Below are 25,657 nucleotides of genomic sequence, written 5' to 3'. Positions count from 1 at the left end.
GTGCGTTCTGCCTTTTTTGCCCATTGCCACCCTCGCTTGGAGTTGAGTCAGTGCGGTGGTGTGGCATGAGTCCCACTCCGCTCAGCACCCACGCCTCCTCCTCTTCCTTGGATTGTTTGTTTGGGGTTGAGCCGAGAGCCGTACTGGTTTGAGGGGGGGCTTTGCCTGTTCTGCCGGGGGGAGCACTCGCCTCTGTGGGAGTGTGTGTTCTGCCTTTTTTGCCCGTTGCCACCCTCACCTGGAGTTGAGTCAGTGCGGCAGTGTGGCGTGAGTGTCCCTCCGCTCGGCACCCGCGCCTCCTCCTCTTCCTTGGATTGTTTGTTTGGGGTTGAGCTGAGCCGTACTGGTTTGAGGGGGGGTTATTCTGCTGGGGGGGGGGCTTGATTGCCTCTGTGGAGTGTGATTTCGGGGGGTTACCTGTCCTGGGGGGGGGCTGATTGCCTCTTTGCGAATGAAATTTATCAGTCCTGAAGATATGGAATTTGTGCAGGTCGCACTTATGCTAGTAGCGTTATAAGATGCACTTTGGCTGTGTTGACATGAAAAGATACATTACCCATGCTAGTTACGCTGTATACTTACGCTTTGAGTGTTGTTGGATGCACTTTCGGCGTAGTTACTTCAGCTCTTAGAAATCACGGACTGGCTTCTGCTGTGTGTGTGTGTGGGGGGGGAGCCAAAGGGGGGTGACCTGTCCTGGTGGGGGGGACGGCTTGATCTCCTCTTTGCAAGTGTGATTTTTGCTGTTTTCACTGGTTGCCACCTTCGCCTGGAGGTCAGTGTGGGTCGGTGAGTCTCTCTCTGGCTGCCCCAGAAACAATGGGAGGTTTTGCCTTGGATTTGCCGCTCTCTGATGCACATTAAGGATTGCCAGCTCCTCTTCATTCCAATGGGCGGAGGGGGGAACCCCTTCCAGACCCATAACTCAGGACCCCCTGACCCAATCTGCACCAAACTTGGGGGTTCCTGCAAGAAGGGTCCCCTCAAGCTACACGGAAAGTTTGGGACCACTAACTCTAAAAATGCCCCCCCCAGAGCAGCGGAAAGCCGCAAATGTGCTTAAATGGCATTATTTGGCCAAATTTATTCACGAATGCCGAATTTCATGCCGAATTCCACAGATCCAAATAGGGGGAGTTCGGACTTGGGCATTTCCTAAATAAAAATGGGCCGAATTTTGCCGAATCTGAATTTTACCGATTTTTTTTCCCAACAGCCCTAGTTGTGAGGGTAAAACAGAAGAGAACAGTGTAATCTGCTTTGGATGCCCATTGGGGAGAAAAGTGGAGTATAAACGAATTAAAGAAATAAATGCATTTACTAACATTTATCTAATTCCTCCTCTATTTGTTATTTCCTTGCATGCTTGACCCATAAATGCATGGAAAAAGGTGTGCACACATGTGCACCTCTTTGATAGGGAAACATGTCCAAAGGGTGCTGTGTGCATTATTCCACAGCCTAGCTAGCATCTAGGGTTATGCACATGTTGCTCAGTAGACAGAGCTAAAATCCTGTTCTTCATCCCCCACTTAAAAGGGAAGTAAAGGAATCAGCAAGTTGCTCCCTGGTAGGGTTGCCAACTGCCAGGTAGTAGCAGGAGATCTCCTGCTATTTCAACTGATCTCCAGCTGATAGAGATCAGTTCACCTGGAGAAAATGGCCACTTTGGCCATTGGACTCTATGGCATTGGTCCCTCCCCTCCCCAAACCCCGCCCACCTCAGGCTCCGTCCCAAAAACCTCCCACCGGTGACGAAGAGGGACCTGGCAACCCTACTCCCTGGTGATTTGCTGCCTCCTGTAGGAGTGCTTGTTTTTATTCATTGTGCTCTGCTTGCATATTGATTTGATTTGATTTATACCCTGCCCTTTCCCATCAAAAGCTGGGATCGAGGTGGCTAACAACAAATGTGTAAACAAACAACATTTTTTAAAAAATATAACAACACATGATCAGTACAGTTAAATAAGGCAAATGGTAGAAAGAAGCAAAGGGTGTGTAAGGATCCTCCAGAACTTCCCACCACTTGGGGGAGAGGTAGGCAGCAAAATCACAGACGTCATGTCTGACAACTGGTCTCTGAAGGCTTCTGGCATTCAGACAACTTTGCTTTCCTGTTCAGAGTTTAGAAAACAGCATCACCAAGGCTGCCGAGTTTCTAGTCAGGAAGTATGACTCGCTGGAAAGGCCGTACACCGTGGCCCTCACCTCGTATGCCTTGACCCTGGCCGGGAAGCTGAATCACGACAGGGTGCTGATGAGAGCATCGACAGGTACGTTGGTTGTAATTCATGGCTTTTGAGGGCACGCTGTTCATTCCAGGAGCAGGACGAGGGACCAATGTGAAAAGGCGGGGATGGGTGGGGAGGGCTAAAATGCGCAAGGCCCAGAGAATGTCTCAGCAGTTCAAGCCAAGCCAAAAGCAATATGCCAGAGAGCCCCTCTTTGCTCCACTCAGCTGCCTGCCTCGTTCAGTGCTAGTTAATGGTTCCTCATCCACTTGGAGAGAAGTGTCTAGTGGTGTTCCTCAGGGATCTGTGCTGGGCCCTGTGTTGTGCAACATCTTTATAAATGATTTGGATGAAGGAATAGAGGGGATGCTTATTAAATTTGCAGATGATACTAAATTGGGAGGGGTAGCAAATACGGTAAAAGACAGAGCCAAGATTCAGGATGATCTTGACAGGCTGGAGAAGTGGGCTAGAACTAATAAAATGCACTTCAACAAAGACAAATGTAAAGTTCTGCATTTAGGTAGGAAAAATCAAATGCATAATTATAGGATGGGGGAGACTTGTCTGAGCAGTAGTGTGTGTGAAAAGGATCTTGGGGTCTTAGTAGACCAAACACTGAACATGAGTCAGCAGTGTGATGCGGTAGCTAAAAAGGCAAATGCAATCTTGGGCTGCATCAACAGAAGTATAGTGTCCAGATCACGCGAAGTGATGGTATCGCTTTACTCCGCTCTGGTTAGACCTCAACTCTGTTCAATTTTGGGCATGACAATTTAAAAAAGATGTAGACAAGCTGGAACGTGTCCAGAGGAGGGCAGCAAAGATGGCGAGGGGTCTGGAGACCAAGTCCTAGGAGGAAAGGTTGAAGGAGCTGGGTATGTTTAGCCTGAAGAGGAGAAGACAGAGGGGATTAGGGCTGTTGAAAAAAAAATTCGGTAAAGTTCGGCTTCGGCAAAATTCGGCCCTTTTAAATTCGGGACGTGCCAAAGTCCGAACTCTTCTGCTTCGGATCCATGAAATTCGGCGCGAGATCTGGAGTTTGGGTGAAAATTCGGCTGGGACTTTGAAGTGCTGGGCGCTGCCTGGGCGCCCACCACTTCAAACCGGCGGGGGTCTTTAAAGAGCCCCCCCGCGGGCCTTCACGGGGCTTCCATGAAGGCGCGCAGGGGGCTCCTTAAACAGATCTGTGCTTTCCAGCTGGAAGGCGCAGATCTGTTTAAAGCGCCCCCCGCGCGCCTTCAGGGAAGCCCCGTGAAGGCGCGCGGGGGGCTTTTTAAACAGATCTGCGCCTTCCAGCTGTTTAAAGCGCCCCCCGCGCGCCTTCAGGGAAGCCCCGTGAAGGCGCGCGCAGGGGGTCTTTAAAGGCGAGAAAAGGCAGGTTTGGGAACGCTGAACCTGCCGAATTTATTCGGCGATCGCCCCGAATTTGCTGAATTTGGGCGTCGTTTTCCCGCCTTTTTTCAGTTCGGTTCCATCCGAACTGAAACCCCCCGAATTGCGGAAAATTCGGCTGTTTTTTCAATTCGGACGAACTGAATCGACAGCCCTAGAGGGGATATGATAACCATCTTCAAGTACTTGAAGGGCTGTCATATAGAGGATGGTGCTGAGTTGTTTTCTGTTGCCCAAGAAAATTGGACCAGAACCAACTGGTTGAAATTAAATCAAAAGAGATTCCGTCTAGACATTAGGAAGAACTTTCTAACAGTTTGAGCGGTTCCTCAGTGGAACAGGCTTCCTCGGGAGGTGGTGAGCTCTCCTTCCCTGGAGGTTTTTAAGAAGAGGTTAGATGGCCACCTGTCAGCAATGCTGATTCTGTGACCTTAGGCAGATGATGAGAGGGAGGAGGGCATCTTGGCCATCTTCTGGTCACTAGGTGTGTGTAGGGGGAGGTAGTTGTGAATTTCCTGCATTGTGCAGGGGTTGGACTTGATGACCCTGGTGGCCCCTCCCAGCTCTATGATTCTATAAATCGGCTGCAAATCAACAGTACTTTCCACCACCACATTGGTCTGTTGCTATCTAGGTAGAAATCGGTGGGAAGAAACCAATGCTCGTACCTATAACATCGAAGGCACCTCCTACGCTCTTCTGGCCCTGCTGAAACTGAGGAAGTTTGACGAGGCCGGTCCTGTCGTAAGATGGCTGACACAGCAGAAATATTATGGGGGAACATACGGGCACACTCAGGTGAGTGGCTTTTTCACTGTCCTTTGGTGGCAGGCTGTAGGGAGAGGCTTAGGGTTGCCAGCTCTGGGATGGGAAATTCCTGGAGATTTGAGGGTGGAGGGAGAGGCTTAGGGTTGCCAGCTCTGGGATGGGAAATTCCTGGAGATTTGAGGGTGGAGGGCAAGGTTTGGGGGAGGGGAGGGACCTCAGCGGGGTATTATGCCCACCCACCAAAGCAGCCATCAGGGGAACCGATTTCTCATTTAGAGACCAGTTGTAATTCTGGGAGATATTCAGGCGGTTGGCAACTGTAGAGCAAAATCTCCAGGGATTTCCCAACCTGAAGTTGGCAACCCCAGTCTGACTGGCTCCAAAGTGCAGAGGCTATACCTCATCCTCCTGAAATGTTAGTTTCTCCATTAAGGAACGTCACACCAGAGAAGGGAGGGGTTAAACCTTCCTCGCCCAACTGCCCCCCTTCCCCAGTGGACGTTTTAAAAAAATAATTACTTTATAATGTACTTAGAGGGTGGGCCTTTGGGGATCAGAGATGGAATTTGTATCATCCTTCCCCAATTTATACTTGGGAAGAAGGAACAATTTTTCCTGGTCACCAAAATACTTGCGCATTCCGGCGACTCCACATTCCGGGCTGGATCCTGATTCGAGCCGCATCCACCGTCTGCACAGGCGCTGTGGGAACCACCTGTGTCAGACCAGTGTGTGTGCATCCACGGCCACTGCCTGAAGTGTGAAGCTGCATCCATGCCCCACCATGCGCCAGCCCCCTATGTCGCCAGGTCTTCCTTTCCTCAGGGCCTAGGGCCACGTTGAGAGGTCTCCTATGAGAAATTCCTAACTTGCTCTGTCCTTTTCCTGCTGTTGCAGTCAACTGTCATGGTGTTTCAAGCCCTTGCCCAGTACCACACGGACATCCCTCTCCTAAAGGCAATGAATTTGGACGTTTCTCTTCTATTGCCGGGATATGAAAATCTGGTCAGGCACAGAATTGAATACGAAAATGCCCTCCACGCTAGAACAGCAGAGGTATGGAGGTTCTGTGAGAAATTTCACGCCGGACATTCAGTGTCCATTTCTAGCCCACCCTCTTGTCAGGGCTCAGGGTGGGTAACACATGCTGGAGTTCTCAGCAGCCAGTGATTTAAAACCCTGACTCCTCAAATGGTACTTGTTCCTGATCTAATGGTGATTTCTCTCTTCTCCCCTTCCCTTGGACTTTAGATGAGCTGTCCGCCTTTCAGTTTGGATGTTTTGCTCAATTTCCTTGCATGCTTATTTGATTAAAAGTTTGTTCAATGTTTTATTTATATAAGTTTAAAACATTCTTTTTTTTAATAAAAAAAACCCCAATGACCCTGACAGCTGCTCTCAGTGGTGGCTATGAGGTCACCACAAGCTATGCACCAGTGCAAAACGTGGTGAGCGTATGTCAACCGTGGACTTATCCCAAAAATGGTGTCCATGTCTGCATGCACCTGAGAACAGACTTGAGACCGGCTGACCACCTATAGGGAATTGCATTTGGATGGCGGGTTAAATATAACTGTGTATTAGACTTTTTGCAACTTTGCTGGTTATGTACCGAGTAAAGACTTGATGATGACCACATATAGGGTCAGCTTGCTTTTAGAGTCCCAGATTCCATTGTTTTAGGTTTCAGGGTTGCATGAATGTTGTGGGTGGGGAAAAAGCCCTGTTTCCATATGCTGTGTTCAAAATCATGTGATGCTGCTAAAGAAGCAATCTGTGGGCGGGAGCATAGCCCCTCCCATTCATTTCATTGACATTCCTCCCTCTTTCCTTACCAATGTTTTAATTGCTGTTTTTATGTTTTGTGTGTATTTTAACTCTGCTTTTAAAATTGTTTTAATGATGTGGGTTTTACTGGAGGGAGGGGTTGATTTTAATGGTTCTCAAATGTGGTTTTGTCACGTATGTTTGAAATTGTTAGCCTCCTCGGCAACCCTTGCAAGGGCAGAAAGGCAGGATACTGGTTTTGTAAATAAACAATAAAATAAATTTGGGGGGGAGGATTTTGAACAACGGGGACATCAGAAAAGATGGACATTGTCTTCTTGGTATTTGTCTTACTGATCCCCTGCCAACTTACTGTCTCTTTCACTCTACACCTTGGAACATTTAAAACGTGTCAACCTTGGTTGCTTTCCAGACCAAGATCAACGAAGACTTCACTGTGAAAGCGACGGGACAGGGACAGGCCACAGTGACCGTAGTGACCTTGTATAATGCAAAACTCCGGGAAGAGGCCGTTCCCTGCAAGAACTTTGACCTGGAGGTGACCACCACACCCTTCCAGCTCCGTAAGTCCCGATGGTGGGCTCTGAGTTGCTAGAAAAGCTATGGGAGCAGTCCCCAACGCGGTGCCCATGAGCATCAAGGCTCCCACCAACACCTTTCCTGGTGCCCACCAAGTGTTGTTAGAAAATGAGAGGAGTTGGGTAGGGCTTTTGCCCCAAGGTTTCTGATTGGCCATTGGAGATTTGATTGGCTGGGCAGATTTTTTAAAATGCTGTTTTGGCAACAGCTGCCACCACAGCACAAGGATCTTCAGTGCGTGACTGAAGGTAACGTGCGGCAGCCATTTTCTGGCAGCCATTTTGTACTTGTGCCCACCACAGTGTGTCAGAATGCCAAAGATGCCCACAGGCTCAAAAGGGTTGGGGACCCCTGAGCTATGTGTTTGCTCTCTAGTTGAATGGCTGCGTAAAATAAAAGCAAGGGGAGATGTGATTTGTGATCATGGAAGACTCAAACGTGCAGTTATCATAAGGTGGCATAGAGGAAGTGTTACGCAGCTTTAACATGCCTGGTGCTAAAAATCTCCAGTTGCATTGAAACCACTGGGAGAAACATACAAGGGCTGCTCTTCTTTCAAACGAGGGTTGCCAACTCTGTGGTGGGAAATTCCTGGAGATTTGGGGGGTGGAGTCTGGGGAGGGAGGCATTTGGGGAGAGAATTCAGAGGGTTCTGTTGCCATAGAATCCACCCTCTGTAAAGGAGCTGATCTCTGGAGAGCAGTTGAAATCCTGGGGGAATCTCCTGGTCCCACCTGGGGTTGGCAACACAACTTTAAACATACAAGTGAGCAGCACCAGCTTCAGTAAAGGGTTGGATCAGAAAGGGTGTATCCACTGCTTATGAGAGCTCCTTACCAAGATTTTTTAAATGGAAAGGGTCTTTTAGTGAACAAGCCAGAAACAGGGCTCATAGCTGGTGGGCGAATCCATTTTCTCACAGGCTCTGGAGTCAAGTGAACCATTGCTTCCCAGCTGCTTCCTACGGCGTGGGCATTATGCAAAGAGTCTAATTCCTCTCCTTGTCTCAAAACAATTTTTAGGTAAGCCAATAGATGGAGTCTTGGGAGCAGCCAAGATCAAGATCTGCGCCAGGTGAGAACAGTGGGCATTAAAGGGATCTCTGGCACTTCAGTCACAGCTAGAGCAGGGGTGTCAAACATAAGGCCCGGGGGCCAAATCTGGCCCCATGAAAGCTCTTATCTGGCCCATGAGCCAGCCACCCCCCCCACTCTCGATCTGGGCTGGCAAGGCATGGCCCAGCCTGACCAAGTGACATTGATGTCATATCTGTCCCTCATACCAATTGAGTTTGATACCCCTACGCTAGATTCTAGTCCAGTCGCACCTTAGAGACCTGCAAGAGTCTCAGGGCATGAGCTTCTGAGAGTCAACATTCCCTTCCTCAGACGCACATCGGAATGGAGATCCCTGAGTTCTTATATTCCAGCCACAAGGTGGGAGAAGCTGAAGCTTTAAGCAGTAGGGTTGCCAACCTCCAGGTGGTGGCTGGAGATCTCCCACTATTACAACTGCTCACCAGCCTACAGAGATCAGTTCGCCTGGAGAAAATGGCTGCTTTGGAAGGTGGACTCTATGGCATTATATTCCATTGATGCCCCTCCCCTCCCCAAACCCCACCCTTTTCAGGCTGCACGCCCAAAATCTCCAGGTATTTCCCAACCCAGAGCTGGCAACCTTATTTAGGGGGAAGGGTTAGTTGTTCCTGAATGTGTCTTGTCTTGTATGGATTTGCCTGCCCACATGATGCAATTGGCCAGCTCCCTTTCCTCACAATCCCATGGCAGCTGTGGGGAACTTAATTCCCCAAGTGCCGCCGGGCCTGATTTGGATCGGGACCACAGTGCTAGGGGAGGAGTGGGGCATCAACCTTTCCCTCCCCCATTCTTTTCCCAAAGCGAAACAGCCCCTGGGGCACTTTTTACCCAGTTGTGGGGCTGTGTGCACGCTGAATACCGTGTCCTATCATGTAGTCTGGCCCTAGTGGTTTGAGGAGTGGCAGAATGAAACACCCATCCCTGCCTGAGCCAAGAAATCCATTCTGAGTGCATTTCCCCTCTGTCTCTGATTGCAGGTATCTTCGTGAGGTCGATGCCACCATGTCCATCATCGACGTCTCCATGCTCACTGGGTATGGACCTGCCACGGAAGATCTTAAGAGGGTAGGTAGGCCAATCATTGCATGTCCCCAGGCTCTGTTCTATATGCTGAGTGCAAAAGAACATTTCCTGATGAGGCCTTTCCAGACTTAAGTTGCATTTTGCCGTCTGTGACTCTGGGGGGCTCCTGTATGGTTGCTGCCCTGTGCTCAGCAGTGCCTCATATTTTTGCTGTGTGTCTAGCTTTCAGAAGGTGTGGACAGATACATCTCCAAGTATGAAATCAACACGGACACGTCAGAAAGGGGGAACCTGGTCATCTATTTAGACAAGGTAAAGAAGCTCTTCTGTGACCTGGATTTCCCAGGCTAGCCCCATCTTGTCAGATCTCGGAAGCAAGGTTGGCCCTGGTTAGTACTTGGATGGGAGACCACCAAGGAAGCCCAGGGTCCCTATGCAGAGGCAGGCAATGCCAAACCACCTCTGTTTGTCTCTTACCTTTACATGGATGGCCTGATCTCATCAGATCTTGGAGGCTATGCAGGGTCAGCCCTGGCTAGTGCTTGGATGGGAGACCACCGAGGAAGTCCAGTGGAAAGCTGGCAACACACAATGTCATCTCTCTCTCTCTCTCTCTCTCTCTCTCTCTCTCTCTCTCTCTCTCTCTCTCTCTCTCTCTCTCTCTCTCTCTCTCTCCATCCCAGGTTTCTCATTCGGAGGATGAATGTCTGGAATTCAAAGTTTACAAGTATTTTGAGGCCGGCCTCGTTCAGCCAGGATCAGTCACAGTGTACAGCTATTATTCCATAGGTAACGCCAGCTCCTCCTGGCAGAGGTTTAACTGTATGACTTTGAATTAACACTTCGCAAAAGGTTTCCAAACCATTTATTGTCTCCCTTTTATGAATGGAATCCCATGAAATGAATCCTGTCCTGGAAACCAGGAGCAATGGGTGGGGTTGCTAACCCCCAGGTGGTGGCTGGAGATTTCTTGGCATGACAACTGATCTCCAGACTACAGAGATCAGCTCCCCTGGAGACAATGGCTGCTTTGGAAGGTGGACTCTTTGGCCTTAAACCCTGCTGACGTCCCTCCCCTCCCCAAACCATGCCCTTCCCAGACTCTGCCCTCAAATCTCCTGGAATTTCCTAACCCAGAGCTGGCAACCCTAGCAACAGACCATTCTGTAGTCCTCAGCACCCACCCCATCTTCCTGACCAGCTCTCTGCTCCAGTCCCCAACTGTAGTGGCCCACGAAGAGCAGGGAACACAACCACGCAGTCCTGACTCCCGGTTTCCTCTGCTTTAGCCATAGCCAACACTAGATGTCTGTGCCTGGGAGGTTAGTAGCCAAGGGTGGGATCCAGTGATCCACTCACGCAAAGATCACTGACCTTCCCTGCCTTCCCCAACACCTTGCAGTTCCTTCTGACCGATTGATTCCTGGGATCAGGGGACCCACATGGAGTATTTTATTGACTGAGTGATTTAAGGCATTTCTGTGCTGCCTTTCCACCTATATAGGATCCCCATCATAGCTATGTTCGGATTGCAATTGAGGGGCAAGGAGGCAAAATCCCTCCATCTTCCCAAACCAGCACAGGTGCATGGTCAGAAAAGAAAAGAGGGGTGATTTCGCCTGTTTCTATCCTTCCCTCGCTTGGTCTGAGGGGCCCATCCCCCTGGGATCGCTTACAGTATTTCAGAAATACCCCCTTTAAATTAACCCCTGCAAGCTCTAACCCAGGGGTGTCAAACATACGGCCTGGGGGCTGGATCCAGCTGCTTGAGAGCTCTTATCCAGCCCGTGAGCCAGCCAAGGCAGCCACGCACACCCCATTCCCGATCTGAGCTGGTGAGGCATGGTCCAGCCCGGCAAAGTGACATTTATGTCATATCCAGCCCTCATAACAAATTAATTCGACACCCCTACTCTAACCAGTTGGTATCACAACTGGGTAAAAGCAGCCTCAGCCTTTTCAATTCCAGCCCCACCTTGATTGAGCAGAGTGGTTGGATAAGAAGCCACGGATCTTCTGCAATTTTGTGGGACATCTGAAATTTGACTGGAATTCCCTGGCTGCTCCTTAGCAGGAGAGCTCCCTCTCTGGACAGCAGCTCAGCTGTGACAGGCAGCCACTGTTGTTATGCTTCCCCACCGAGGATAATTTGTGCTGTGAGAGAGGACCGGTTCCAGGTTTCGGGAGGCTCTGGGCAGTAGGGTTGCCAACTCCAGGTTGGGAAATACCTGGAGATTTTGGGGGTGGAGCCTAAGGAAGGCAGGGCTTGAGGAGGGGAGGGACTTCAACGGGGTATAGTGCCATAGAGTCCACCTTCGAAAGTGGCCATTTTCTCCAGCTGAATGGATCTCTGTCGCCTGGAGATCAGTTGTAACAGCAGGAGATCTCCAGCCATCATCTGGAGTTTGGCAACCCTACTGGGCAGAGAGTGCCCAGGGCCCCCCCTCCTGGTCTACAAAATGCACTAATTGGCAGATAATTGACTGGTCAATCCCCAAGACTACGGAGGTTTGCCATCTCTTTTTCTTTGCAGGGAGCGTTGAGTTACAATTCTCTTACAAGCTTCTCTCGCAAGCTTGGAGACTTGTGCAGCTAAACCTGCCCTCTTAACAGGTTTCCATTGCAGCAAATTGGGTTGACATGTTCGTTGGCATCTCTAGGGAGAAACAAGTCATCACTCCTCTGCACCTTCCTACGGCCGTCCCTTCGGGATATCCTCCTCAGGAACTGAGGGAGTACACAGTCAGTGTGAAATAGGGGTGTCGCTTTCTGTTTCTCTGGCCAAGCCCTTGAAAAGTCATACCCTGAAAATCTTTTTAGTCTTGAAGGTCCTACTGGACTCAGATCTAGCTGTTCTACTGCAGACCAACACGGCCCTGCCCTCTGAAGCTATCTTTCTGTTCCTCTTTTCAGATGACCGTTGTACCAAGTTCTACCACCCATCCAAGGGAAGCGAGCATCTCAATAAGATCTGCCACGGTGATGTTTGCCGGTGTGCAGAAGGTAAGGGAGGGCAGAGGGGACAGGAAATAAGGCTTCTGCTCACCAAAGATTTCCGAGGAATTTATGATTGCCAGTTCTACAAGGCTAAATCTTTGTGTATCTGTGGTCTTTTCAATGGTTGAGGGTTGTTCATTTTTCAGCTTTGCAAATTGTGCACGGTTTGGCTATTCAGTGTGTTAAAATGGGAAGGGCATTGTGTAGTTTATAGCACGCACATTACAATCCTGGAGAACTCTTTGCATTATGCTGTTAGTTATTTTTTAAACTATGTCCTAAGCTGCCCTTTTGGTGGAAGAGGCTGGAGCCAGCATAGTGTAGTGGTTAGAAGTGGTGAACTCTAATCTGGAGATCTGTGTTTGATTCCCTTCTCCTTCACATGAGAGGCGGACTCTTATCTAGAGAATCAGGTTTGATTCCCCACTCCTCCACATGACTGGCAAACACCAATCTGGTGAACCAGGTTGGTTCCCCTACTCCTACACATGAAGACTGCTGGGTGATCTTGGGCTTGTCACAGTTCTCTCCAAACTCTCTCAGCCTCACCTATCCCCAAGGTGTCTGTTTTGGGGAGAGGAAGGGAAGGTGATTGTAAATCGGTTTGAGACTCCTTAAAAGTAGAGAAAATTGGGGTATAAAAAACAATTCTTTTTCTTCCTCCTCTTCTTCTTCTTCCTCTCCTCCTCCTCCTCCTCCTTCTTTTGCCCAAGACTGGCCGGGAAAGACCCAAGAGAGACTAACTTATGGGTCATTAAAATCCCAAAAGAAAACCTTTCCCTCCCTAACTCTCCTTTTCTTGAGATTGGGTACCCCAGTAGTTTCAGTTGCTTCCTACAAGTGCCCCCTCTGTGTGTCTGCTGCCCCCTAGTGTTCTTGTTCACTAGCAGTGGTGTGTGTATGTGTGTGCATGAGATAGCGATGAAGACATGGGTTGGATCTCCTTCCTCCTTCCTTTCCCCCTTCTTAGGGCTGTGCATATTGATAAACCGGAACCGAAAATAACCCCCTCCCTCCTCCATAGACAAGCATTAGCTGGTTAGCGAACAGAGAACCTCTTACCTTCCAATGTTTGTCTATGGAGACGGGAGGGTGTGACCTCTTCCAGACCCCATAACTTCAGACCCCCTGATCCAATCTTCAACAAACTTGGGAGTTCTTGCAAGGAGAGTCCCTGAAAGGTGCCCTGCAAGTTTGGGGGCTCTACCTCAAAAATGGCCCCCAGGCTGAATTTTTTCAGGAAACCCAAAAATAAACCGAATTCCCATATTTACCTGTATGGGAATTCGGCTTGTTTTGGGTTTCTTGAAAAAAAATCCGGCTCAATAAACCCGAAATTTACCGGGGTTTTTTTGGTTTGTTTTTTTGCACACCCCTACTCTGTTGCTCGGCCAGCAATGTCCCTTCAGTCCCTGGCTGACTCTTAGGCTTTTATACCAAGGATTTCACCCCCCCCCATGTTTCCACATGTCATCATCCTCTGTTTGTGTGCAGACCATTAACAATTCATTCCATCCACCAAAAATTCTGCTTTATTTTAAACCTTTAAAAAAATTGGTGTAGGATGCTGTTTGCAGGATCAGTTTTATGAGCAGTTTGATTGCAGAACTTCAGCAAAGCGCTAGTCAGTTACTCTGAAAAGCCAGCCAGATTCAGCCTGATCAACCAGATCCTGGCCTGGCTCTGCCTGTGCATGCAAGGTTTGGGGAACGAAACGCCGGCAACTCCGAACACGTCCAGTTCGTAATACCCAGGGGACTAAGAGACCACCTGTGCCTTCGTTGTCTTTCTATTGGGGAATCGGGGCCCCAGTTCCTGTAAAGGGAACCCCGATATTTAATTTTCTGCTACCAAATCAGAGGGATTGGATCGTTCCTCTTGAACTATGAGAATTGAGATCACACACACGCACAAAAGAGGCAAGACGCATTTGTCTTGAAGTAAAACAATCTTTACTCTAACTCAGGGTAGGGAAAAAGTCACTGGGATACAAAACAAATAATATCTGTCTACATTCTGTTTCCTATACTTGCCAAAAGCCTTTGGCAAGGCACTAAGCTTACTTACGAGTAGGCATCCTTAGCAAAAGGAGAGCCTCTCTCCATCCTGCCTGTTCAGCAGTCAAGCAAGGAGAAAGTGAGTGGTCAACTACTTTCTCTTCTAACAAAGAAATCGAAAGCAGTTGAACATGCAAAGTAGTTGTATACGTGACCCTCGGGCACGACTGCAATGGCCACTACACTGACCAAATGGTCAGTTACAATATTAACCCTTTAACTGTCTGACATGTAACAAAGCTCTCTCTCTAATACCCAACAATCCCCTTTTCGAGGTTTAGTTACATTCAGACATATAAACACAATGCATCACGTAAATATTCAAACTGTTGTCTAGGCAGTGGCTTCGTCAGGATGTCAGCCACCATCTCTTTACTTTCACAGTACTTCACTACTACGAGACCTCTTTCTTGTTTGTCTTTTACTGAGTCCATTTTGAGTCGAAGCAGTTTCTTCCCTTTCTTAGAGTTCTCGCCATTCAGTAGTGCTATACACGATTGATTGTCCTCAAACATTGTAGCAGGTGTCAGTTCATCTAATCCAAAGTCGTGTAGCAGTTCAATTATCTCTTCCAGCTCTGTACATGCGCACTTGGCTGCTATGCATTCTGCTTCAGTTGAAGACGTTGACACAACTTGCTGTTTCTGGCTGGTCCAGGAGATCAGGTTTTCTCCAAAGTAGAACAGATATCCACTTGTAGATTTGCTGTCTGTTCTAGTACCACCCAGACTAGCGTCCATGTATCCTATCAGTTTCAGCTCAGTATTTGGAGTTATCTTCAACTTCAAATCAATAGTTTTCTTTAAGTATTGTGTGAGGTGTTTGATTGCATTCCAATCATGTTCTGCAGGTGTGCTGGTCCTTCTACTTAGGATTCCAACTGCTGCACTTATATCCGGTCTACTAACGTTGCTCAAGTATAGAAGTTTTCCAATAGCTTCTCTGTACTTGTGATTGTTAGGCAATAGTTCACCTCCGTCTAGATCCATATATGAAGGGTCAAGTGGAGTGTCCTTGGTCTTGCACTCCTTCATATTCATGAATTGTAGAAATTCCAGTATCTTGCTCCTTTGATTGATTGAAAATCCATTGTCTTGGTTTCTTTCAATCTCCATTCCAAGATAGTTCTTTACTTCTCCAAGTAGTTTCACTTCTACTGATTCATTCAGTTTGTTTGCAATTTCTTTTGCAGCTTCTTCAGTGTCAGAACAAATCAGAAGATCGTCTACAAAAGCCAAAATAAAGTCCCATCCATCATCCTTCTTCCTTCTGAATAAGCATTTCTCTATATTTCCTTGTTCAAAGCCTTGAGCTTTCAATAATGAGGTTAGTTTGTGGTTCCATGCTCTTGCTGACTGTTTGAGCCCATACAAAGTCTTTTCAAGTTTACAAACTTGATTTTTAGTATCACAGTCCTTTAATCCTGGTGGAAGTTCCATGTATATTTCTTCTGATAAGTCTCCATTCAGGAAAGCTGTTTTGACGTCGAGTTGCAGTACCACTTTATTCCTGGAGGCGGCTATACTCAGCAAAGTCCTTATAGCCGTGTGACTAATCACAGGTGCGTAGGTTTCTGTGTAGTCAGTTCCATACTTCTGGGTAAATCCTTTTGCAACTAGTCTTGCTTTGTATTTGTCAACAGTTCCATCCGAATTCTTCTTGACCTTGAACACCCACTTACACCCCACAGTCCTTTTGTTTGGTGGGAGTTTGGTTAGTTTCCAGGTATTATTCTTCTGCAGTGAGTCTAGTTCTTCTTGAATTGCCTTCAGCCATCTCGACCGCTCCCCATCGGGCAACTTTTGTAGTTCGTCCCAACTTGAGGGTTCCACGTGGCTGTCAATTCTAGTGAAAAGACTCAGTTTCTCTGCTGGTATTCCTTTTGTAGTCCTTGTAGATCTCCTTAAGGTCTGAGAGGGTTCCGCTGTTCCATCAGCACCGGGATCAACCCCTTTTGAATCTGCAGTCTCTTGCTGTTCCGCAGGAGCAGGTGGATTGCAATCCCATGCTGTAAATGGAATCTCTATGGTTTCCTCTTCACAAACCTCTGGATCATCAAAGTTATTAATTTGTTGATTATTAATAACATTTCTTTCATCTATATATACTGCATTCAATATTTGTAAATTGTAAGTCTTAATGTCCATTATCCTGTATCCTTTTGAGAAAGGATGGTATCCCACAAGAATTCCAAGTTCTGTAGTAGGATCCATTTTTCCCCTTTTCTCCTTTGGGATGTATGCAAACACACAAGATCCAAATGCTTTCAAGTGTTTTAGACTAGGCTTCCTGCCATTCCATCTTTCATATGGAGTCATGTTGATAGCACTTGAAATTGTCCTGTTGTAAAGGTAAGCTGCTGTATTTACACACTCTCCCCAGCAGGGGTAAGGCAAGCCTGCCTGTAGCATTAAACATCTTGCACTTTCCATCAGAGTTCTGTTAAACCTCTCTGACAACCCATTGTTCCTAGGGGTATATGCAACTGAGGTTGCATGCTCTATTCCTTCAGATTCAAGAATTTCTTTCATTTCTTTATTAAGGTACTCAGTCCCTCTGTCAGTGTACAATAACTTTATTCCTCTGTCATGTTTATTCTTCATCAGGGCAACATAAGCTTTAAATTTTTCAGCTACTTCAGTCTTTGATTTCAACAAATACACATATGCAAATCTTGAAGCGCTGTCTATGAAATGCAGAACATATTTTGCCCCTCCTGCTGAAGCCTTGAGTGGGCCAATCAAGTCTGAGTGCACTTCTTCCAAAATCTCTGCCTTAACACTGCTTGGCCTCTGCACGTGCTTAGGCGCTGTTCCCTTTCCTCTGAGACACACTTCACAACGTTCTTTGTCCTTAAAGCATTCCTTAACTGGCATTCCACAATCAATCAGCAGTTGCTTCACTGACTTAAAGTTTTTATGAGCTAGTTTCACGTGCCATTGGTACAAACAGTCCTTGTGGTTACAATCTGCAGCCTTCTGCTCTGTCAATCCTTTATTAAAAGCAACTAGGCACTTTGATTCTTCCTCAACATTATCCTCATTTCCATCAAAATCACTTTCATCAGAATCAACATTGCTCTCAAAATCACTACAAGCATATTCCTCCAATTGACTTGCAACATTCTCCAGGCAATAGTGCGAGCCTACTGATAGCACTGGGTATTCTCTTCCTTTAGAATCAAATAAGCGACATTTGTCCTTTTTTATAGACACTTCAAAGTCTGCATCCACTAATTTATTCACGGACAATAAATTTTCATCTGAATTAGGCATTAGGAATACGTCTTGTAAGGTTAAATGCATTACATTTCCACAATAGCTTTGAATTGCAATAGAAACTTCTCCTTTCTGAGTGCATAGAAATCTTTCTCCACAAGCCATAACTAATGTTTCATCACAAGGCTCTAGAAAGTCAAAAGCTGATCTCAAGCCAGACACATGTACATCTGCACCACTGTCCAGAACAAATGTATTTACACGCTTTAAATAATCTTTGGTTGAGGCTTTATTCGAGACTAGATAAGCCTTTGGCTGGTGGGGCCATCTGGGCTTCCCTTGGCTTGGCCTCCCTCTTGTGGATGATTGGGGCTGTTGCCTCCCATTTCCATCCCTCTCCCTTTGTGAGGATTTGGCGGGCTTTTCTTCCTGGCGAGAGGGGGGGGGAATTTCTCCCTTTGTTTCATGTTTCTCACATTGAAACGACCGGTGACCATGCCTTCCACACGAGAAGCATCTGATTGTGGATTTGTCATTTACACGCAGTACAGACACTCCACGAGATAATTCCCTCTCTTGGCTCCTGTCTGCTTCAAACTGTTTAAGTGCAGTCACCAGCTTAGTAAGGGTTAAGTCCTCTCTACCCAAAAGATTCCTTTTTTCAGCGTTATATTTAAAATGCAAACTTCCCAGAAATAGTACGAGGAACTCCTCTTCACCGATTTCCCCTCCTACAGCCTTCAATTCTGATTCCATATCTTGCATTTTCTTAAGGTGTTGCAAGAGGGTCATATCTCCAGACATTCTATTTGCATACAGTCTAGTTTTTAAAATCATTTTCTGGGTTTTTGACACAGTTCCAAATTTCTCATTGAGTGCATTTAGCATTTTCCTGGCAGTATCATTATTCAAAATTATCGCAGTTTCTTCCGGATTAATCGCATTGGAAATCAAATTCATTGCCTGGGCATCTGCAATCTTAAATTTCTTAAGGGCTTCTCTATCTGTGTCAGCTGGCGGGTCTTCATTCAGCCTGATCAACCAGATCCTGGCCTGGCTCTGCCTGTGCATGCAAGGTTTGGGGAACGAAACGCCGGCAACTCCGAACACGTCCAGTTCGTAATACCCAGGGGACTAAGAGACCACCTGTGCCTTCGTTGTCTTTCTATTGGGGAATCGGGGCCCCAGTTCCTGTAAAGGGAACCCCGATATTTAATTTTCTGCTACCAAATCAGAGGGATTGGATCGTTCCTCTTGAACTATGAGAATTGAGATCACACACACGCACAAAAGAGGCAAGACGCATTTGTCTTGAAGTAAAACAATCTTTACTCTAACTCAGGGTAGGGAAAAAGTCACTGGGATACAAAACAAATAATATCTGTCTACATTCTGTTTCCTATACTTGCCAAAAGCCTTTGGCAAGGCACTAAGCTTACTTACGAGTAGGCATCCTTAGCAAAAGGAGAGCCTCTCTCCATCCTGCCTGTTCAGCAGTCAAGCAAGGAGAAAGTGAGTGGTCAACTACTTTCTCTTCTAACAAAGAAATCGAAAGCAGTTGAACATGCAAAGTAGTTGTATACGTGACCCTCGGGCACGACTGCAATGGCCACTACACTGACCAAATGGTCAGTTACAATATTAACCCTTTAACTGTCTGACATGTAACAAAGCTCGCTCTCTAATACCCAACACTTTCTCTCTGTTTTCCTCCCAAAGAAAACTGCTTCTCGCACAACCAAGAAGATGAACAGGTCGATTTGCAGGACCTGGTTCGGAAAGCCTGCGAGACAGAAGTGGATTACGGTAACCGCAGTTGGATTGTTGGATTGGGTGCTTGAGGGAAGGGGCTGTGCTTCATCCTGTCACTTCTTTTGAAATGTTAGTGGTCAGCACCTCATCTCATATCCATACTTTGCCTCCAGGGTACCTGCCTCATGCAAAGGTTGTCTCCATCTGCATGATAAGGCTGAAGCTGCCTAACTTTACGTGTGGCAGCTAGAGTTGCCAACCTCCAGGTGGGAAGTAATCAAATCTAGGCTACAAGTACACGCAAAGATGGTGAGGAATCAAAATTATGCACTTGCAAAGCTAGTAATAAAAGCACAAACTCAAGCTGAGATGCAAAACGGTCTATTCAAAAGAACGACCTCTAAGTACAAGAATAAATACGTGCTCAATACAACAGAACAGCAAGCAATAACTGACCAAAGTTCACAATTACAATATCCCAAAGGTAAGTCTTGGTATAAATAAATGCATATGCAATTCAGTCAAAATTCCAACATTACAAGAATAAATATTCATATAAATAGATGCATAGGCAATAGTTCAAACGTTCAAAAATGGTTTAAATTCATATATGGATCTTTCCAGTTTTCTATAAATTGTAATGGTGCCTGCTCACCACAATATATGGTAATACCTTGTAAGACCCACGAAACTACTGACACCTGTGGAATCAGGAAAGTATATAAATAGCACTTGGCATAAGTCACTTTAGACGCTTTATAAAGTTGTCCACATTTAATGCAAGCTTAAAAGCTTTATTCCCATAAGGGTATGTATATAACATTATTTTAAAGAATTTAAAAGACTTTACTTGCATTTTATATAGATATTATTGGTGGTTTTGCATTTTCCTTTTTCTTGTCTAGGTTTCATTGGCACACGGAAATATTTGAAGCTTGAAAAAGATTATGAAATGGGAATTTTGCCAGAAGCCCATTGCTGTTGATAACTACTCCGTTGCCCAGTTTATACTTGCCATTTTTGGACGTTTGAACTATTGCCTATGCATCTATTTATATGAATATTCTTGTGATGTTGGAATTTTGACTGAATTGCATATGCATTTATTTATACCAAGACTTACCTTTGGGATATTGTAATTGTGAACTTTGGTCAGTTATTGCTTGCTGTTCTGTTGTATTGAGCACGTATTTATTCTTGTACTTAGAGGTCGTTCTTTTGAATAGACCGTTTTGCATCTCAGCTTGAATTTGTGCTTTTATTACTAGCTTTGCAAGTGCATAATTTTGATTCCTAACCTCCAGGTGGGGCCTGAAGATCTCCCGGAATTACAACTGATCTCCAGAAAACACTGATCAGCTGCCCTGGAGAAAATGGGTGCCTTTGGAGGGTGGACTCTATGGGAATATTCCCTGCTGAAGTCCCTCCCCAAACTCCACCTTCCCCAGGCTCCACCCCCAAATCCCCAGGAATTTCCCAACCCAGAGCTGGCTCCCCTAGACTCTCAGTGTTTTCTGTGGTGGCTGCTGTGTGGGCCTCTGATAGTGTATGGTGTGGGCTTCCGATGCCCCATGATGACAATTGGAGCATCCTAGATATGGACTGAATGAGCCCCGCGGCACAGAGTGGTACTGCAGTACTGCAGTCCAAGCTCTGCTCATGACCTGAGTTCGATCCCGACGGAAGTCGGTTTCAGGTAGCTGGCTCAAGGTTGGCTCAGCCTTCCATTCTTCCGAGGTCGGTAAAATTGAAATGCCTCATTATTTAGTAGCCAATGATAATAAAACAGCAGGAGGTTGAGAGATTTAACGATCTCTTTATTGTGGCCACAATACACACACCGGGTGAGAATTGCCCCAAATGCGCAGGACAATTCACACACCAGAACAAAGGATTGCAACAACGTTTATAACTTTTGGTCAGGGGTGTTACATAGTTCGTAGATACACAAGGATCCGGTAATGGATACATTTGGATTAGCATATCCAATTAGAGAACCGTAGGCGTTACAACTTGAGCCTCAGGTAGAATTGAAGCTACGCCCCTGGTAGCTTCAATCACTAGTGGGCCCCTTCCTGGGGCGATCTGTACCAGGCACAACTAGAATCTTCTGTTCTGGCAGCTCATAATGGCGTCTGCCAGACTCATGCTAACTTAGTGATCACACAGGAGCGAACAGGAACCAAAGAATAATACCCGACCCCCTACACCTGGGGCACTGCCATTACACATGTGTGCAGAATATGGTACTGTGCTAGATGCTAACCCTTATTACCCCAGGCTTAGCATCTTTATAAGTGCGAGTATGCGGACTGAGCATAAAAGCATACATTTCCAATAATGATGAAGATTATAGGCATTACAAAATGAGTACCCAGCTTGCTGGTGGTAAAGGGAAGATGACTGGGGAAGGCACTGGCAAACCACCCCGTAAACAAAGTCTGCCTAGGAAATGTCGGGATGTGACATCACCCCATGGGTCAGGAATGACCCTGTGCTTGCACAGGGGACCTTTACCTTTTAGATCTATACTGATGAGCAGGTTCTGGGTTTCCTGGTGGCTGCACAGTCTGCCCAAGGAACAGTCACCTCAACAGCTCCAAGAAGTAAGTTTCACTACTTCTTAAGGAGCTGACTACACTTAAGGAGCTAGCATGAAAATGCACCCCCTGCCCTGCTATGGTAGCTAAGCCAAGGCCAGTCCGATCTCATCATATCTCAGAACCTAAGCAGGGTTGGCCCTGGTTAGGACTTGGATGGGAGAACTCCAAGGAAGTCCATGGTCACATCTCAGAGGCAGGCAATGGTAACATACCTCTGTTCATCTCTGCTCTGACCTGGATGGCCCAGGCTAACGTGATCTTGTCAGATATTGGAAGCTAGGCAAGGTCAGCCCTGGCTAGTACTTGGATGGGAGATCACCAAGGAAGGTTTCGATGCAGTAGACCGGCCTGCGACTCCTCCAACAGTTTCTCCATTGAGCTGGAGAATTTTAAAAAATTTCTCTCACTCTAAAAGGGGTGTGTGTGTAATGGTATAGTATAGCCAAATCTCATCAGGTCTCAGAAGCTAAGCTGGGTCGGTACATGGAAGAGAAACGTCCGAGGAATACTCTGCAGAGGAAGGCAGTCTGCAAAACACCTCTGCTTAATCACGTGCCCTGAAAAACCTCATCAGGAGTCAATATAAGTCAGCTGCGACTTGACGGCTCTTTACGCACACCTGAAATGGGAATGGGGACCAGGATCCAGGAGGAAAATCTCTGTGTCAAGAGCAGGTCGGTATCTGAACTAACACCTGTTCTCGGTCTTCGTTTTCAGTGTACAAAGCCAAGCTTATTCGAATCGAAGAAGAAAATGGTTATGACAACTACATGATGGAAGTTCTGGAAATTATTAAAGCAGGTAAGAATTTCCTTCTTGAAGGGGCAGGAACATTAAATAATAAAAAAGAAGCATTAATACCTTCCTGCCCTCTTTTTAAATTGTTGGCTTTTGCTTTTTATATATGCATTATATGTTCCTTTTATATATGCATTTTACTTTTCCATCTTTATGATATGTCTTCATGCTGTGTTTTAAAATGTTAACTGCCTTGATTTCCCTGATTGGATAGAAAGGCAGGATATTGTGAATTTCCTGCATTGTGCAGGGGGTTGGACTAGATGACTCTGGTGGTCCCTTCCAACTCTATGATTCTATATGCATTTTACTGCATCATTGCATATACTGCACGCCACTGCAATAAACTGCAGCTGGTTACCCAAGGTTGGGTGGGATAAATAAAATAAAGAAAGAAAATATAATTTATTTAAGGTGCTATGTCAGGATAAAAATTATTTTAAAATATCGTTAAAACTGCACAATGGCATATCCTGGGTTGATATACTGTAAACTCAAGCCAGACGCATTTTGGCTTGTTTGGCCTTCCTCAGTGGTCAATTGATACCCATGTAAAATGTACACACACATATTTACAGATATATAAACATATACAGACAATTATATATCAGTCCAGGCATGCATATAGGTTCTATAGTATATTTCCGATTATACAAACATCTGGTTAGATTGTCTACAAGGTGTTATACTGGACTGTATATGTTTATATATCTGTAAATATGTATGTGTATGTTTTAAAAAAGGTAAAGGTCCCCTGCGCAAGCACCGGGTCATTCCTGACCCATGGGGTGACATCACATCCCAACGTTTACTAGGCAGACTTTGTTTACGGGGTGGTTTGCCAGTGCCTTCCTCAGTCATCTTCCCTTTATCCCCAGCAAGCTGGGTGCTCATTTTAATGACCTTGGAAGGATGGAAGGTCTAAGTCAACCTTGAGCCGGCTACTTGAAACCGACTTCTGTCGGGATCAAACTCAGGACCTGAGCAGAGCTTGGACTGTAGTACTGCAGCTTTGCACTCTGAGCCCCATGGGTATTAATTGACCACTGAGGTAGGCCAAACAGGCCAAAACACATCTGGCATGAGTTTACAGTATATCAACCTAGGATATGCCATTGTGCTGTTTTAAAGATATTTTAAAATAATTTTTATCCTGACATAGTGCCTTAAATAAATTATATTTTCTCTATTTATTTTATTTATCCCACCCAACCTTGGGTACCCAGCTTCTGTCTTTCAGGTTGGGTCTCATTCCCCTTCTTTTCCCCCCTTGATCACAGCAATACACTGCATCACATCTGTATGAGCCCCTAGTTTCGTAGTGGGGTCTCCTAAGCTGGTCCTTTCCAACCAAGTCCCTCTACCTGTCCTTTTAACATCCGTTTGATCACTTGTCAGGTGATATCACACTGTTGATGCAGGGAGTAGGACTGTCGTTTTTCATGAAAGTTTCTTGTGGTCAGGTGACTGGAATTGCCTCTGTGTCCATACATGCCTCCTAGGGGCAAAATGTTTTTTTTAAAAAAAACAACAGTGGGAGTTTGGCTTTCCCCCTCCATCTCACAGATTAAAGCGGCCTCCTTGGTAATTCTTTCATTTTATCATTAGTTGATTGATCTAATGGTTAAGATGATTTAAGCTCACAGCCCCAGTGAAAGTATTCCTGAATGTTTTCTTCTGAATCTGCCAGGTAGTGACGCCAATCCACAAGCCGAACTCTGCCAGTTCATCAGCCACATGAAATGCCGGCAGTCTCTGGAGCTGCGGGTGAACGAGGACTACCTGGTCTTAGGCCACAGAAAAGACCTGTGGCCCACCAAAAATGGGTACGTATTTCATTCCTTTCTTTGATTTACATCTTGTTTCCCACACATTGGCTCACAAAGCCCCTGACAACAGATCAACTGAAATTTTTGAAACTGGCAGTTTGTCAGTTTGTATTTCCTTCCCCCAATAGCCCTTGTTTGCCACTTTCTTGCTGCATACTTAGAAGAAGCTTTCAGGAACTAGATCTTAACCCTGAGAAATTATTTTGAGGCTTACTTTTCCCTATGACCAGCTTGCTCAGCTCAAACAAAAAGAAATGTTGTGGGGAGGGAGGCATTTGCCCTGCTGGAGACAAGGAACTTGTCCAGTGCTCCTTCCAGAGCATAGAAGGGGCTTTCTCTATTGCACACGTACGGGCTGCTGAAACTCTTGGTCTGCTTTTTGGGATCATCACTGAAGGCCATGGGCAGTTAATTCCTCATGGGTGGCAGTTCTGCCTAAGAGCAGAACATTTGAAGAGGCCAGCCATCATGCGTCATTAAAATGCACACAACCCGCAGTGGATCCCGCGCGCCTTGACACTCCCACCCATGTCTCTCGAGGAATGTAGAACATTTTCAGACACATGGCTCAAGTTCACAGTGAGTTTATAGGATACATGTATGATTCACCTCCTACAGGGATAGGCTACTATCATTTCTTCTGGTCATATATCCATTTCACCTCACAGCAAACACAGTCTCTTGCCCACACATGTACCAGAGAGCTCAGCTTAGCCACAGGTCTCCCAGTCCATCTAGGATTACCAACCTCCAGGTGGGGCCTGGAGTTCTCCTGGAATGAGGGAGGCCTGGGGTTGTAACAGGAAGGTGACAAAAGTGGGGTCTTCCTCATCGTATGTGCCATGCCATCTTTGCACGTTCCTTCTCAGAGTCCCAACTGGCCACATGACCAGCGGAGCAAAGGTGCAAAAGGCTAAATTCTCCTCTTCCCTTCTCCAGTGTCAATTACATCATCAGCAAGGACACGTGGATTGAGAAGTGGCCAACCGACGACGAATGCCAGGAGGAGGAATACCAGGACCTGTGCAACGACTTCCTCGAGTTCTCCAACAGAATCACCATTTTCGGCTGTGACAACTAACGGTGGAAGCGTCGTCCACAGCAGCTGAGTGAAGGCGGATCTGAGCCGACGTTGCCGAGAAGATGCCTTCCAGCCCACCGTTCCAGCTTCTTAGCTGATTCTCCTGTGGTGTCCCCAACATTGTTTTTGTATTTATATATAAAAATAAAAATAAATAACAGATTTCTCACTGTGAAAGCAAGTGAATAGTTACCCCCAAATCCTCCAGTTTTAAGGTGGCTTCAGTATCCCAAGAGAAAGAAGTTGTCAGCTGTGCTCTTTAGGGTTCCCATTTGCCCACTTATGGCAGGAGACCCCCAGCCGATTGCTGCTCTTGCCTGCCAACGCTCAGCGGATGGAAGCTCGGTCCAAAGGCGGGGGAATGATCATCCTGGACAGAAAAATAAAAAAACAAAAGGCCTCACAAGGAGTTCTGACCGTAGAGTTCCTGACAATTCC

General features: G+C 46.3%; 1 protein-coding gene across 1 annotated transcript in view; it reads left to right on the top strand.

Annotated features, from left to right (window-relative positions):
* Window positions 1-25,235, top strand: part of LOC130487340 (A.superbus venom factor 1-like) — an 86,776-nt gene extending 61,541 nt beyond the window's left edge. The window contains exons 28-40 of the mRNA XM_056861171.1: window positions 2,126-2,276; window positions 4,264-4,427; window positions 5,295-5,453; window positions 6,598-6,748; window positions 7,787-7,838; window positions 8,839-8,926; window positions 9,107-9,196; window positions 9,568-9,673; window positions 11,798-11,887; window positions 18,876-18,962; window positions 22,229-22,312; window positions 24,000-24,135; window positions 25,078-25,235. Coding sequence (XP_056717149.1) covers window positions 2,126-2,276; window positions 4,264-4,427; window positions 5,295-5,453; window positions 6,598-6,748; window positions 7,787-7,838; window positions 8,839-8,926; window positions 9,107-9,196; window positions 9,568-9,673; window positions 11,798-11,887; window positions 18,876-18,962; window positions 22,229-22,312; window positions 24,000-24,135; window positions 25,078-25,219 — 1,500 coding nt within the window. The 3' untranslated portion in view covers window positions 25,220-25,235. The remainder of the gene's footprint in view (window positions 1-2,125; window positions 2,277-4,263; window positions 4,428-5,294; window positions 5,454-6,597; window positions 6,749-7,786; window positions 7,839-8,838; window positions 8,927-9,106; window positions 9,197-9,567; window positions 9,674-11,797; window positions 11,888-18,875; window positions 18,963-22,228; window positions 22,313-23,999; window positions 24,136-25,077) is intronic.
* Window positions 25,236-25,657: the final 422 nt, after the last annotated feature.

Source organism: Euleptes europaea, chromosome 1 (assembly GCF_029931775.1).
Source record: "Euleptes europaea isolate rEulEur1 chromosome 1, rEulEur1.hap1, whole genome shotgun sequence".
Lineage (NCBI taxonomy): Eukaryota > Metazoa > Chordata > Lepidosauria > Squamata > Sphaerodactylidae > Euleptes > Euleptes europaea.
This window is presented reverse-complemented; position numbering and strand designations above follow the sequence as displayed.